Source organism: Phoca vitulina, unplaced genomic scaffold, assembly GCF_004348235.1.
Source record: "Phoca vitulina isolate PV1807 unplaced genomic scaffold, GSC_HSeal_1.0 scaffold3, whole genome shotgun sequence".
Lineage (NCBI taxonomy): Eukaryota > Metazoa > Chordata > Mammalia > Carnivora > Phocidae > Phoca > Phoca vitulina.
Genome location: NW_022589706.1, coordinates 53009571 through 53023534, shown reverse-complemented (window position 1 = coordinate 53023534; position 13964 = coordinate 53009571). Strand labels below are relative to the sequence as shown.

The 13964-nt window shown below is 33.7% G+C and overlaps 1 protein-coding gene across 1 annotated transcript in view; it reads left to right on the top strand.

Moving 5' to 3' along the window:
* Positions 1-13964, top strand: part of ANKRD17 (ankyrin repeat domain 17) — a 161601-nt gene that overhangs the window by 101311 nt on the left and 46326 nt on the right. The window contains 3 exon segments of the mRNA XM_032400529.1: positions 388-490; positions 1957-2709; positions 7019-7167. Of these exon segments, the coding sequence (XP_032256420.1) occupies positions 388-490; positions 1957-2709; positions 7019-7167 (1005 nt within the window).

The window sequence follows — 13964 nt, the reverse complement described above, 5'->3', positions numbered from 1 at the left end:
TATCTTCTTTATCCCTCTTTGGCTCATAGTTTCAGTTTAAACTAGATTTGACTATTTTTTGTTATAATATGTAGTTCTCTTTATAGCTATGTAGTTGAAATGGTTAATGATATAATCTGGTATAACATTCAGATTGTAGATTGATGTGATTTTGCTTTGCTTTCTTACTATGGCCAAAATAACCATTTGAATTCAAAGTCCATTAAAAAAGTGTTATGGAAAATAATTTGGTGCCAACATATTTTAAGTAAATATGTCAATGTCTGAGATTAATACCATGTTACAAATATTTTGAAGAAGTCTTTGTAACTTATTCTTAATTTGAAGCCTATTATTTAATGGAGTATGTAGGAAAAGCAGAAATATAATCAGTTTCCTTTGTCTTAGGCTCCTCGTGTCCCAGTTCAAGCACTGCCCATGGTTGTCCCACCTCAGGAGCCTGACAAACCACCTGCCAATGTTGCCACTACTCTTCCCATCAGGAATAAAGGTCAGTTATACTTCTGAAGACTGTCTTTTACATGTTATCTGGGTAAAAATGATAAGATTACCAAAAAAACTATCCATTTATAATTATTTTTCCACAAAAAGTGAATTTTACTAAGTTGACAAAAAGATTTTTTTTACTGATGAATAAGGCATGTTATTGGGAGAGAAGATAGTTAATAGCACTAATTTATGCTAGGATTATCAATATTAGCAGGAGAAATTCAGATGCTCATCTTTGATGCAGTTCTGATTATCCATGATTTCCTCTAATAACTGGTCATTTCTATTCATGTTAAAATATTAGACCTGGGTATAGTTGGATGACATTTTTGTAAATTACTTAAATTTCTGTAGTGATATAAAGCTTAGCAATTTAGATCAAAATTAAAATATATTTTAGAATAACTGGTTTAATATAGATTTTATATCTGGGCTACCTTTTCTCAACCAATAACTGAAAGTTACTTCAGATATGCTTGTTTGTTTCTCTAGAATTCTGAGGTCCATATTTGACTTGTGGATGTTACACCATGCATGTTCTTAAATTATGTCCCAAAACATTACAGCTACCAGTTTCAATCAGTTTTTCTTTTTAAAAGTTTCACCTGAAGAACCAATGCAGTTTTAATTTTTTGGTTTTTGGTTACCTATATTATTTTACCAACAAGAATACTAAGTATTTCCACCAGCTCTTTACAGTCACTACTACCAATCTAGAGCCTTGGCACCTTTTTCAGTTGGTGTAGCAAACAACTGATTGCTATACCCATAGCCAGATCTGTTTATTCACCTGGCTGTCAGAAGATACAATGGATGGCGTAGTCCAACATCTTTTCTTCCAGGGAAACTGAATCCCAATTCTCTACTGGCCAGGTAGCTGTGTGAATATGTGAATTTATATCTTGCCTTTATCAGTCTTGAAGATGGTAGGCCCCCAACAAAGACAAATTTTAGTTGGATTTAAATTTCCTGGTACTTCTCAGTGGTTTGGGTACTCTTTGTGTGTATGTGTGTGTGTTTAAAAGGCATAGACTATCAAATGTGGAAAAACCTTGACTTAGAGGTCTAAGTTTTCCCTACATCTTAATAATCTAGCATTATTTTTCTGTTCTTATGATAAGTTTTTACATCTTTATGACCAGATGAAGTGTCTACACATAGCCTTAGATTTTACTTTAATTGCACCACTTCGATATCACAGACCTGCATCCCTCTATTGTCTAATTTTAGCCATGTGATATTTTTAAAATTAATTTCCCAAAGATTACTCTATGCACATAAAATACATACATTCTATATTTATGATAAAGAAGGTGGATTTGTTTTTAAACTCCTTAACAGTGCATTTTCACCTTGTATGGATATGATAACTTGGTGCATAACTGTTGGCACTAAACCTCCCAACAGTAACTCTGTAATGAGGATGCCATTCATGTGCACTTCTGAGGGGGTTTCTTTTTCACACAGCTGCTTCTAAACAAAAGTCCAGCAGCCATTTGCCAGCAAACAGCCAGGATGTACAGGGTTACATCACCAATCAGTCTCCAGAGAGCATTGTAGAAGAGGCTCAGGGAAAGTTAACAGAACTGGAACAGAGGATAAAAGAAGCCATAGAAAAGAATGCACAGCTGCAGTCCTTGGAACTGGCTCACGCTGACCAACTTACCAAGGAGAAGATCGAGGAGCTGAACAAAACAAGGGAGGAACAAATTCAGAAGAAACAAAAGATTTTGGAGGAACTACAGAAAGTAGAACGAGAGTTACAACTGAAAACTCAGCAGCAGCTAAAAAAGCAGTATTTAGAGGTTAAAGCTCAAAGAATTCAACTTCAACAGCAGCAGCAACAGTCTTGCCAACATCTGGGACTACTAACTCCTGTTGGGGTTGGAGAACAGCTTTCCGAGGGAGACTATGCACGGTTACAGCAAGTGGATCCCGTTTTGCTTAAAGATGAACCCCAGCAGACTGCTGCTCAGATGGGTTTTGCACCAATCCAGCCTCTGGCCATGCCTCAAGCTTTGCCTCTGGCGGCAGGTCCCTTGCCTCCGGGGTCCATCGCAAATCTTACAGAACTGCAAGGAGTGATAGTTGGACAGCCAGTACTGGGCCAAGCACAGTTGGCAGGGCTGGGGCAAGGAATTCTGACAGAAACACAACAAGGGTTAATGGTAGCCAGCCCTGCTCAGACCCTCAATGACACGCTGGATGACATCATGGCAGGTGGGTTTATATTGTTATGAGCAGGTATCAAATATGATTTGCTTAAGGCGAGTAAGAGTGTACCAGAATTTTTTGCCGTTACCCAACTTGAGAACTATTTTTGGACTCTTGACTCATGTATATCCTTAGAAATACTAGTTCAATCTCAAGTTCTCAGACGGATACAGGTCGAATTAAAGATTAGTTCATGCAATACAAGTGACTGAAACTTTTTGGCTTAGCTGGGTAGGCTGGGAATCTAGGTTTTTTTTAGGAGTGGGGTTGATGTTTGAGTTTTTGTTTTTGTTTTTCTTTTTTCTCTTTAAGTTCAGAATACTAAGATTGAATTTTGGCTTTTGTGCTTCTGTATTCACACCAATAAACTGGGAAATTGATAGAAGTTGAAGTACAAAACTACTAGGACACATCAGGAAGCTTATTTGTGAACAGAAATACTTTATATCCTAATGGATCAGACTTCAAACCTGATGGATATTTAAAAAACAAACAAACAAAATTTAAACACCTTTACAACAATAATAAAGTACCAAACCAAATAGGGTTTGATTATACTGTATGTCAGTGGTTTTATCCCCTGTGAATGTTAATGTGTAGTCTCTTTCTAATTGTATTGTGGGAAGGTGTGGTTCCCTGACAGTATCATAAATGATATATCTTTAAATGTGTAGCCAAAGAAATTTTATTCCATTATAATTAGTTTCATTGGCAAGAGGAAATATTTTAGAAGGTTGTTTTAATGATTCTAATTTTTGGTACTTATTTTTCACGAGTTCTGTAACAAAGTAGAATGAGATTTTATAGGATTATAAACCATAAGCATGCTATACTAAGAAGGATAATTTTCTTTATTTAAGAAAAAGGTAAAAAAAAATTCGAAAAGGAAGGAAAAGGGAAAAAGAAAGGTAGTAAATTGTTACATTTGGTGGTTTTTATCTGCTGTCTTCCCCTTTTTTTATTCTTTGGTCTATACTTAAAAGATGATTGAGTTTTTCTAATTTTGAAACTGTTGTGGCAGCGTTACATATTATGATGAAATTATATATAATTTGTCTTTCATCTTTTAAAAGAATAAAAGAAAATTAAATTGTGTAGTGTTGAGATATTTAGCCAACATTCAGAAACTAAGCACCAGCTAATGAGACAGATTTTATACTTAACAAATTGCTCTTAAGTTTCCCAGTTTTCTTTTAGTATCACCCCAGCAGTATTATGTGGAATGAAGGTCTCTGCTAATCTTAGAGGGTGTAATAACTACCTTGGAAAAAATGCAATTAATCATTAGTAAGAACTGTAAGGATTCTTTTATTGATAAATATAAAACTTTTCTATAGATTTGAGAATTACTGTTAATCACCATTAGCTGGTTAAAATAATTGGGAATACAAGAAACATTAGTATCTTATGAAAATTGGAGCACAGTAGCCAAAAGTCCCAAATTTGCTATTACTTACATGGCCATTAGTCTAGGTCATCATGGTGTTCTTTTCTCTTATGTCAGTTGAACTACCAAAGAATGTATAGAGTTAAGTATTATTTATCCAATTAAATCAAGACTGGACATTCCTGCCAATGAATACTTAAAAATTTTTTGATATGCTATTAGAATTTACATGATGTTCTTGGGCATACTTATCAACGTTGATTTGCCAGTTGTACAATTTTTATGCTGATCAGAATTACCAGAGATTTGTAAAGTAGTTTTTCTGTTGATTGGTTTACCAAACAAAAACAATTAAATTCTGCCTATGTGTTCCAGGTGTTTTCATATACAAGAATTTCAAAAGCACATAATTTTTTAGGAAATATGACAAATACTTCTCATTATAAAAATACTTTACCCCTTTATTGTACCCATTTATATGGAGAGAGGAGAGATGACCAGAAGGAAGAACAGGATTAAAAACATCTAGCCACTTACCTGCAATCCATCCCTGTCATCATGCATGTGCAGATGCATAAACATACACATATACTCATGCACTCACTTCCACGACTTTTCGTTAAACAGCTTCTGTGTTAGTACTTGTTCTTTAGGTCGACTAATGATCATTTCCATTTCTTTCTTTGGGTTTCTTGATATTTTATAACCTCTTTAGGCTCAGTCTTCCTTCCCCACTGCAGCATAACTTGTTCTGTATTCTTTAGTTCCCATTTATTAGACTGCTCTTGTAAGGTTCAGTCTCTTTTTCTAGTACTTGGCTGGTCCAAATCTTCTGTCTTCCCTGTTCTCTGTACTTACCATAGCAAAATCAGTTCCTGTTTAATCAGTCTTAACACCTTGCCTTTGCTGTGCTCTCAAGTTCCTTCTTTCCCTACCTGATGTAAAACTTTTCTAGAGCATCTGGTTCTCCTTCTCTAAAATCTAACCCTAAAATGAAGTACCACATAAAAAGATCTGTACCAGAGTTCCTTCAGATCCCTGCATATTTACAAGTTGTTACTTTTCACTGTAGGGCATGGATGAGTGACAGGCAGTTATTTCATTTTAATAAACCAATTTCATAAGTACCCCAAAGGAAATGAAATGAGGAAACTGGTTTTTCCTATCTCCTTTTAGATGAGATGATAAGAACAAACTATTTGACCAAAAATAAGAAAACTCATTTTTGTATGTTCTTTAAAAGAACTTATTCCAATTAAAATGTAAATAACAATATAGTCATTTAACAATAAAGCTTAGACTTTTTGTTCAGTATCATAAAATAAAAACCAGTTCTTTGGACAGATTGGTGTTCATTCTGTTTAAGCTAATTTTGGTATTTAGCATTTTCATTTGTGAAAATCAATCAGGAGATTATGGAACCTATTTTAAGAGGCATAGATTTTATATGGTTTTGAAATTTATATCTAGAATATGTGCATTTAAATTATCTTGATTTTTTTTTTCTTAACATACAAAACTATTTATATGGATTAACAATATCAAGGTCATTAGATGATCAATTTAATATATTAGTACATGCCCTTTCCTATTAATCTGGATCCCTAAGGATTCAAACAGTGTTTTGTTTTGTTTTGTTTCCTTCTTTGTTTTTCCTTTAGCTTTTAATTGGACTTAAAAATGTATAATTATAGAATGTGTGTTGCTATAATGTATATAGTGTATGTTTGTGCCTGAACTAAGGATTTCATGTAAAACAGATTTCTTAATTGACAATCATGTTTATAATTGTTAAATAAGGTCAATTTCAGTTTTATTCTTGGCAGGATCATAACCTCTTTTGCCTGGTTTCAGATCCAGTTGTGAATCATGATTGTTTTCTGTCTGATGTAGTTGATAAGTATGTTGGTAACACACATCCACACTACTGTTGACCATTCAAAGATTAATGCCCAGACTTCAGTGCTATAGCATTTTTAATTGGGGGTGGGGGGAAGAAAGGATTGATGTTCACATATCAACTCCAGAAGTGAATCCATGAGGGAGTAAAATACCCTCAGTTGCCACCACCTTTGGAGTTCTCCCACCCCAAGTACTGACCTAATCAGCCCCTTCTTAATTTGCATATTTTGGTTAAAATAATATCAAGGCAAAATTATACTTAGAACTGACAATAATCTATATTTGAAGGTTGATTGCGTGCATACATTTATTTCTACCTTAATCTTTTAATTTTGTCCTCTTAAGTCAGTGTGATTGCTGGATTGATTGGTGGGCATTTTAACCCCCTCAGAATAATTCTACGTGTGAGAAACTATATTTCTGTGTAAGGATCAAATTTTTATATTTTACTATGCTGTCATAGTAAAGGGCTACCATTCAGAATATAATCATCCCCTTGTCTGCAGTTAGTAAAAGAGTAGGGAGAGTTTTAAATGATTCGAGAGTGAGGTTCACCCCAAACAATGAAATTACTTTCATTAGAATATGAGGTGTGAAAGTGGTAGGTTAAAACTCATACTTTTCTCCCTCTGAACTTGACTATTTTACCTTTTATTCCTTTTCTGATTAAGAAGATACAGTGGACAACTATCCATTTGCATTTATATTCAATTTTAATTCATAAAAATATTTTTGTTTTCAGGGTTATTTTGAATTGAGGTTTTATGATTATATACTGTAAGAGGGGAATTTTATTTTCGGATGGATTATTATTTAGAAAAAGGGTTATTCTCAATATAATTCCTATTTTTAGACTGTTGTCCAAAGTCAGAAATAAAATAACCAGAAAAATGAGTTATTAGTGCTATGGCAGTCTACTTATAGACATTTTGTTTTAAGAAGTCTTTAAATATTTTCTAATAATTATTTCTTACTGTTACCTAACAGTGTTTCATCCTTATTAAGTGCAGTTATTTTGTTCAACAGCAGTCAGTGGAAGAGCATCTGCAATGTCAAACACTCCTACCCACAGTATCGCTGCTTCCATTTCCCAACCTCAGACTCCAACTCCAAGTCCTATCATCTCTCCTTCAGCCATGCTTCCTATCTACCCTGCCATTGATATTGATGCACAGGTAAGCTCCAAATTCTGGAGGGATGGTTTTTAACTAAAATCATACCATCAGTAAAAACATTAATCAGTAATTTAAATCATCTTAGACTGCTTTTTCTCTAGGCAGAGATCTGAGCCACGTTATGAATAAATTAGAATCCACATTTTAAAAAGTTAAATACTAAGTACAGATTATTATTGATAATTAATGTGATGGTCTGGTTTCCAAGGTCATCAAGTAACTTTTTTTTTTAACTTTAGAAGAGGATGTTAAAAGAAATAACTTATTTAAGATTAGTTTGTATTTTCTTCTGATCTTGAATTAGAAGGTATGCTTCTAATTCATAATGGATCACACAGAAAAGAAAAGATTCTTCCATTTATGTATCGTATATACTCATTTGCATTTATATTGTCTTGGAAAGTTCTGATCTTGCTGACTGAAACATGTAGTGAATCTGTGTGTCTATGTCTGCAGCACTAAGTCAAAACAAAACAAAAAGCCCAATTTTTAAAAAAATTAGTTTACCATGTAATCTCAGGGCAGAATGAAGTTGGAAAGGGGAGGATAGCTGGTGTTTTGTCCTGAAGAAATGCTAAGAGGCTTAGTTTAGAAGACTGCTGAACAAGGTAAAGAGTATATGGCCTTATTCAGGACTGAGAAATGTTTGCAGTTTAGTTTTGTGTTTTGATTAATACCTGGGGCAGGGAGGGTGGCAGTATACATGATAAAACTTTTTATTTTGTAAATGATCAGTTCTTTATAAACCTGAATTTCAGGAAGGATGTGTGTGTGTGTGTGTGTGTGTGACCTATTAACACCGTGTACTCTTAACCTATGAAAATAAAGCTTCCTTTTCATTAAAGTGTTTCTTGGTAATATTGTGAAAGAAAAAGAAATTTCACTTCTATTCTTAACTTGCTTTCCAAATTTTCATTGTGTTGTATGTGCTAACTTTTTTTTGAGCACTTAGAATTGTCAAGGGCAATTTTAAGGCATTGTCTAATCTTCAGACCACATATATGAAGTAGCTACTTTTAAATATCCATTTCCCTGATGAAGAAACCAAGGCTAAGAGAGAGATTAAACATTTTGCTTAAGATCATTTCATTTAGCGGGGCGCCTGGGTGGCTCAGTCGTTAAGCTTCTACCTTCGGCTCGGGTCATGATCCCAGGGTTCTGGGATCGAGCCCCACGTCGGGCTCCCTGCTCGGCGGGAGGCCTGCTTCTCCCTGTCCCACTCCCTGTGCTTGTGTTGCCTCTCTCGCTGTCCCTCTGTCAAATTAAATGAAATCTTAAAAAAAAGATCACTTCATTTAGCTAAGAAGTGAGGGTTGAGAGTCAAACTTAAGTGGGTCTGATTTTAAAGGCTCCCTCCTTAACTACCATACTCTATAGCCTTTTAAAAAATTATGAAGTATTCATTTGATGAACCACAGTGATTTATATTTAATAATGACATAGCATTATAGGGGTGCCTGGGTGGCTCAGATCGTTGAGCATTCGACTCTTGATCTCAGGGTTGTGGGATAGAGTCCTACGTGGAGCTCTGTGCTGGGTGCGGAGCCTGCTTAGGGTTCTCTCTTTTCCTCTCCCTCTGCACCTCCCCCTGCTCATACTTTCTCCCTCCCCCCTCAATCAATCAATCAATCAATCAAGATACAGCATTATCTTCAACTGGGTTGAACTTGGATTGAATCTGTATTATTTTCCTCCAGTCTTTTGTGCTCTGAGGCTGTTAGGTTGTAACCTGCGGCTATTATGTTTTAAGGAGAGATACATGTTTTAGTTTTTATGGAATCAAGAATTGAACCATAAGCAAAACTAAAAACTTCACCAAAATATAAAAGGATTTTTAAAAAATGCGTTTGAATAAAATAGCCACAGAAAAAGTTCTTCCAACTATGATCATGATTTTATTAAATTTGAAATTCTTATAGTGATGGTGAAATTTTACTGGACTATAGTACTCAACCAGCCATTGCTCTATTATAAACTAATTTTTAAGAAACATAGAAATATTTTTAAATTTTTTTTATTTCAAAAAAACTTACATTTGGGGCACCTGGGTGGCTCAGATGGTTAAGCATCTGCCTTTGGCTCAGGTCATGATTTCTAGGTCCTGGGATCTAGCCTTCTGTCAGGCTCCCGACTCAGCGGGGAGTATGCTTCCTCCTCTCCCACTGCTTCTCCTCCTGTTTGTGCTGTCTCTGTCTGTCTCAGATGAATAAATAAAATCTAAAAACAAAACAAAAACCAAAAAACCTTACATTTTAATTGTAGTTGACATGCTTATGTAAAAAGATTTGACTGTATTCTCCTTAAATATCTGTTCCTTCTTATCTGGTCTCTATATCAAGATTTTTGAATTCAGTTAGCCTATCATGAGTTATACTACTTGTCATGGAGTTTAGAAAGTTCCTGCTTTGGAAAACGTAATACCAAGTAAATATTCAGAAGTAATAGTTCACTATTTTTCTTCAGTTTTTGATGTTTTTAAATTTTACTAGTTTTTATGATACCAAGCAGGCATGTTAAGCAGTAAAAATAAAGATCCTTTTGTTCTCAGTTCATCTGAAGTTTTTTTCTAGATTCTAAAATAAAAATTCCATGAGATTTTACATAATAGGTATTTTGATTTATGTGTGATAGTACTGTGCCGTAACAGACAAGTGATATGATAAATTCATACCAAGACTCTTCCTCTGTTTAGAAAGATTAAACTTTTTCTAATATTTGGATCTTTTTTTTTGTTTATTTAACAAACCTTAACATATACATTCTTAACACTTTTGTAGATACTAATTTCTTTAACTTTATTACAACCTCATGAAGTGTAGATACTGTTATTATTCCCATTTTACAGGTGAGGAAGGTGAGACTTGTAGATATTAACTATTTGCCCAATAGGTAATTTATGGTGGAGCCAGCTTTCAAACCACCCTAGCATTCTGGCTCTAGAATCTCTGCTCTTAACCACTGCACTATGCTACCTGTTTTTCAATTTTTATCTTAGGTGTGAACATTGATTTTAATTATATTAAATCCTGGTAAATTAGATTATAGAAAATAGGTCTACCACCTAGATGGCAAAGGATCGCGTGTCTTTCATCTTTGCAGCTTTTCAGCATGTTTCCTTGGCCATACCACATATTTATATCAAATCTTAATTTAAAGAAGGACAAAAGAAATGTTAATTTTTTTAAACCCTCAGTGTGTCTCTTTTTAAAAATGCTAATGATTCTTAAAATGGTCATACTTTAAACTTCTTTAATTGATCATTATATGCAGAAACTAATATTTTTAACAAGGATTAGCAGAAGTCATGTTTAATTTCTGGAACTTGAAGAATGCTGAAGATGAGAGTTTGTATTCTTTATAAGGTCCTTCAAATTTTATGTAATATAACTAGTAGTTACCTTCAGTGTGCACATATGTGCCACAGGCTCTCTACCTTTCATGTAATGGTTTTATTGAATCAAGTTTGTCTAGATGTATTTTTTTTAATCCTTTTCTTTTTTTTTTTTAAGTAAGTTCTGTACCCAATGTGGGGCTTGAACTCCTGACCCTGAGATCAGGAGTTGCATGTTCTACTGACTGAGCTAGCCAGGCGCCCCTTGTCTAGATATTTTTAACATATTTATATTATTATATATATTATAATATATTCTAATACCATATACTGTACCATTATCAAAATTTATTGTAGGAAACATCAATAAATGATAATTTGAAGGAATTATTTGAGACTGTTTTACTATCTTTTAATAGCATAGCTCCAATTTTTATTTTGCTAGAATGGTATAAGAAATTTATATCTGGGTATTCTGCATATAGAAATTAGTAATCATTTACAAATTTTTAAGAACTGTTGGTTTTGTATGAAACAGTAAATCTGGTTCAAGGTTAGAGTTGAATACTGGTGAGTTAAGTATTTTCTGTATTTTGTGTGAGATTTTGATTGACTCTAACAGCCACTAAAAGTGAGAAAGTACCAGTTGTTCTGTTCATGGGTGTAAAACTTGTGTTCCCATCCCCTCCTTCCCTTTTTCTTATCACATGTTTTTCATGTATTTCTGAACTGCTTGTCTTTTTTATTCACAAACTTCTAAAGGCTTTCCTTGAACATGGAATAAATGGTTCTGGTACATTTCAAAAAAGAGAAAAATAAATACTGCCTTATGCAATTTTGCCTTTTTTCCAGTTTTTAATAAATAACATATATCCATGATTATTTTTTAAAGAGGGTAGGCATTAAATTTGACTTAGATGCCAAGACTGAAATTAGAAACTATATAAAATTATGTTTTGCCTTTAATGGTATAAATATCATTTGGACATTTTTCTCTTGTTTTGCAATACAGAGAACAGTTTAATCACAATATTTTAATGAGAAAAATTGAAGAGACCAGGAAAAATGAGTTAATGGTGATATGTAATATGCTGCCATTAAAGCATTCTACTTAAAATGCATGCATTCTGATTGTTTATGTGAGGTTTTAAGTAGGTTATTTGCTATTTTACTGAATATTCTCATTATTCTCATTCTCCCTAAATGCTATCCTTTTTATTTTTTTATCTTTTTTGAATCTTACATGTGACCTCTGACATGTTTAGAGAATGAGATGTCTAGAATTATGAAGGTTATGGAGGTCTAAAAAAAAGGTTAGCTCTTGAAGTCCTAATGATTTTTGAAGTAAATTAATTACTTAGATGTAATTGTTTTTTACAGACAGTTCAGGTGTGTTTTTTCGCCTGCATTCCAACTCAATCAAAGTTGCTTTTTCCAGTAATATTGCATCTGTCTTATGATTCCTTCTTATTTTTCAGTCTTACAAAATTGAATAGCCATGTCAATTTACAGAATACTTTTACATTGAATATAATTTTAGCATTTTTTATAAGCCAGAATCATCATAACAACATCTGTCATGTAAAAAATGGTATATTTTATGGCATCATGGGCTAAATGGAAATTTTCTTTAGAATGTAAACCTGAATGAGCTCTTAAGAAACCTCTGGGCACCGGTCTCCCTTTCAGGTTTCTTTTAGTTATAGGTATATGACAATGTATGTGGCTTGTTAACCAGTATAACATAACATGACTTTAGTGATACATTACCTTTCAGAAAGCCATCACCTATATTGTTACCATTACTTCCTTGATTAGTAATATTCAAAACACATTTTTTTTTATTCTATATCATGTTAGCCATTGTTACTTTAACCCAGACTTCTGCTTCAGTTAATTTGTTTCTTGACATATTGCAAATCAGGTTAGTGTTTCTCACCATTTGGGGATTATGTAGGTGTTTATTAGGAAGGTGGAAACCTTACTTCAGAATGTTTAAATTTTTTCATTATTGTCCTTAGAAGATTATCATAAGGTATTAGTTAATGAAGTTACCCACTCTTAAGTTCCCCAAGGAATTTGACAAGCCCTCTTTACTTAGTTTTAAATATTTTTTCATTCAACTCTCATAATACCTTGTTTATATGTCTTTCATAGTTTGAACCTAAATTTGCCCTGTGCTGTCATCACTAAGCTCCTAGTGAACAGGAACTGTATTTACTTATATTTGTCAACCCTGGAGTACCTCGCAGAGTACTTTGAACATAAAAGGTGCTTAATAAATATCAGTTGAACTGATGTTTTATAATGTGGGGGGAAAAAACCCAATATTTTACTAATCCACTAAAATCTTCCATGCTTATCTTTTTCAAATTTTGTTTGTCTCTTCATTCTCTATTTAAGATGGGCACTGCTTTCCTAAATTACTCTTTAACCCCCAGAAGACTTCGAGAAACCTAATAAACTTCATCATAAAGCAGATTCTTCATCATAAAGTTGACTTTCTAATTGTCACTAACATAGAAAGCATATAAGGTAGATAGATTTAACATTATATTGACTTCAGTTGGCTGTGCCTTAGGACTGCTTTATGATGTAATGGGGAAAGCAGGATTTTGTTATCCAAGATCTCCTTGGTTTTTTTAAGCCAATCTTTATCAGTTATTAGCTTGTATGACCACTGGAGGATTATTTCTCTAAGGCTTTGTCTCTTTTTTTCTGAAATCAAGCATAATAATTCCTTCCTAATAAACCTGAAATGAAGATCAAATACTGTTAGACAGTCAGAGCTGTCACTCATTTAAGTATTCATGTCCTTCTTCATTGTTGTAGTTGGTGCATCTCTCCCTTGTGGCCATCCCTGATCTCTGCAGTCAGTAGCTCTGCTCTCTGCCAGCCTCTTCTGCAGAGCAGCTTTTGCGGTCTCCCTCTTCATCACTGGCTAGTAGGCTTTTTCTTATTTCTCGACTCTATCGATTTTGCCTTTTGTCTCTTGTTACTCATTTTTTATAATAGAGTTTGGTTTTTAGAGTTATTGACCTTCTGGGAGAAAATGCCTTTCCTTTTTGTATTTATTACATAAATATAATAAATATTACATAAATACATAAACACAATAAATATATTTCATATATGTAGCCTTTTGTTTTATTAGTAATAGCCTTTGAATCTATGACCCTGCATAGCCGTTGTCATTCGTTGAACTTAACTATCATTTATTGTTTCCTAGACAAAGCACTTACAGGTGGAGAATGCAAACATGAATAAGACATGTTCATTACCTCCCAGGAATTTATAGTTCTCTGAGAGTGATAGGCACATACTAATGTTAGCATAAGGAAATTGGTGATAAGTATTGTAATAAAGATGTATATGTAAAAATGAGGGAAAGTAGCTTAGAACAGTGCTGTGTAGTAGAAAAATAATGCAAGACACATGAAATTTAAAATTTTCTAGTAACCACATT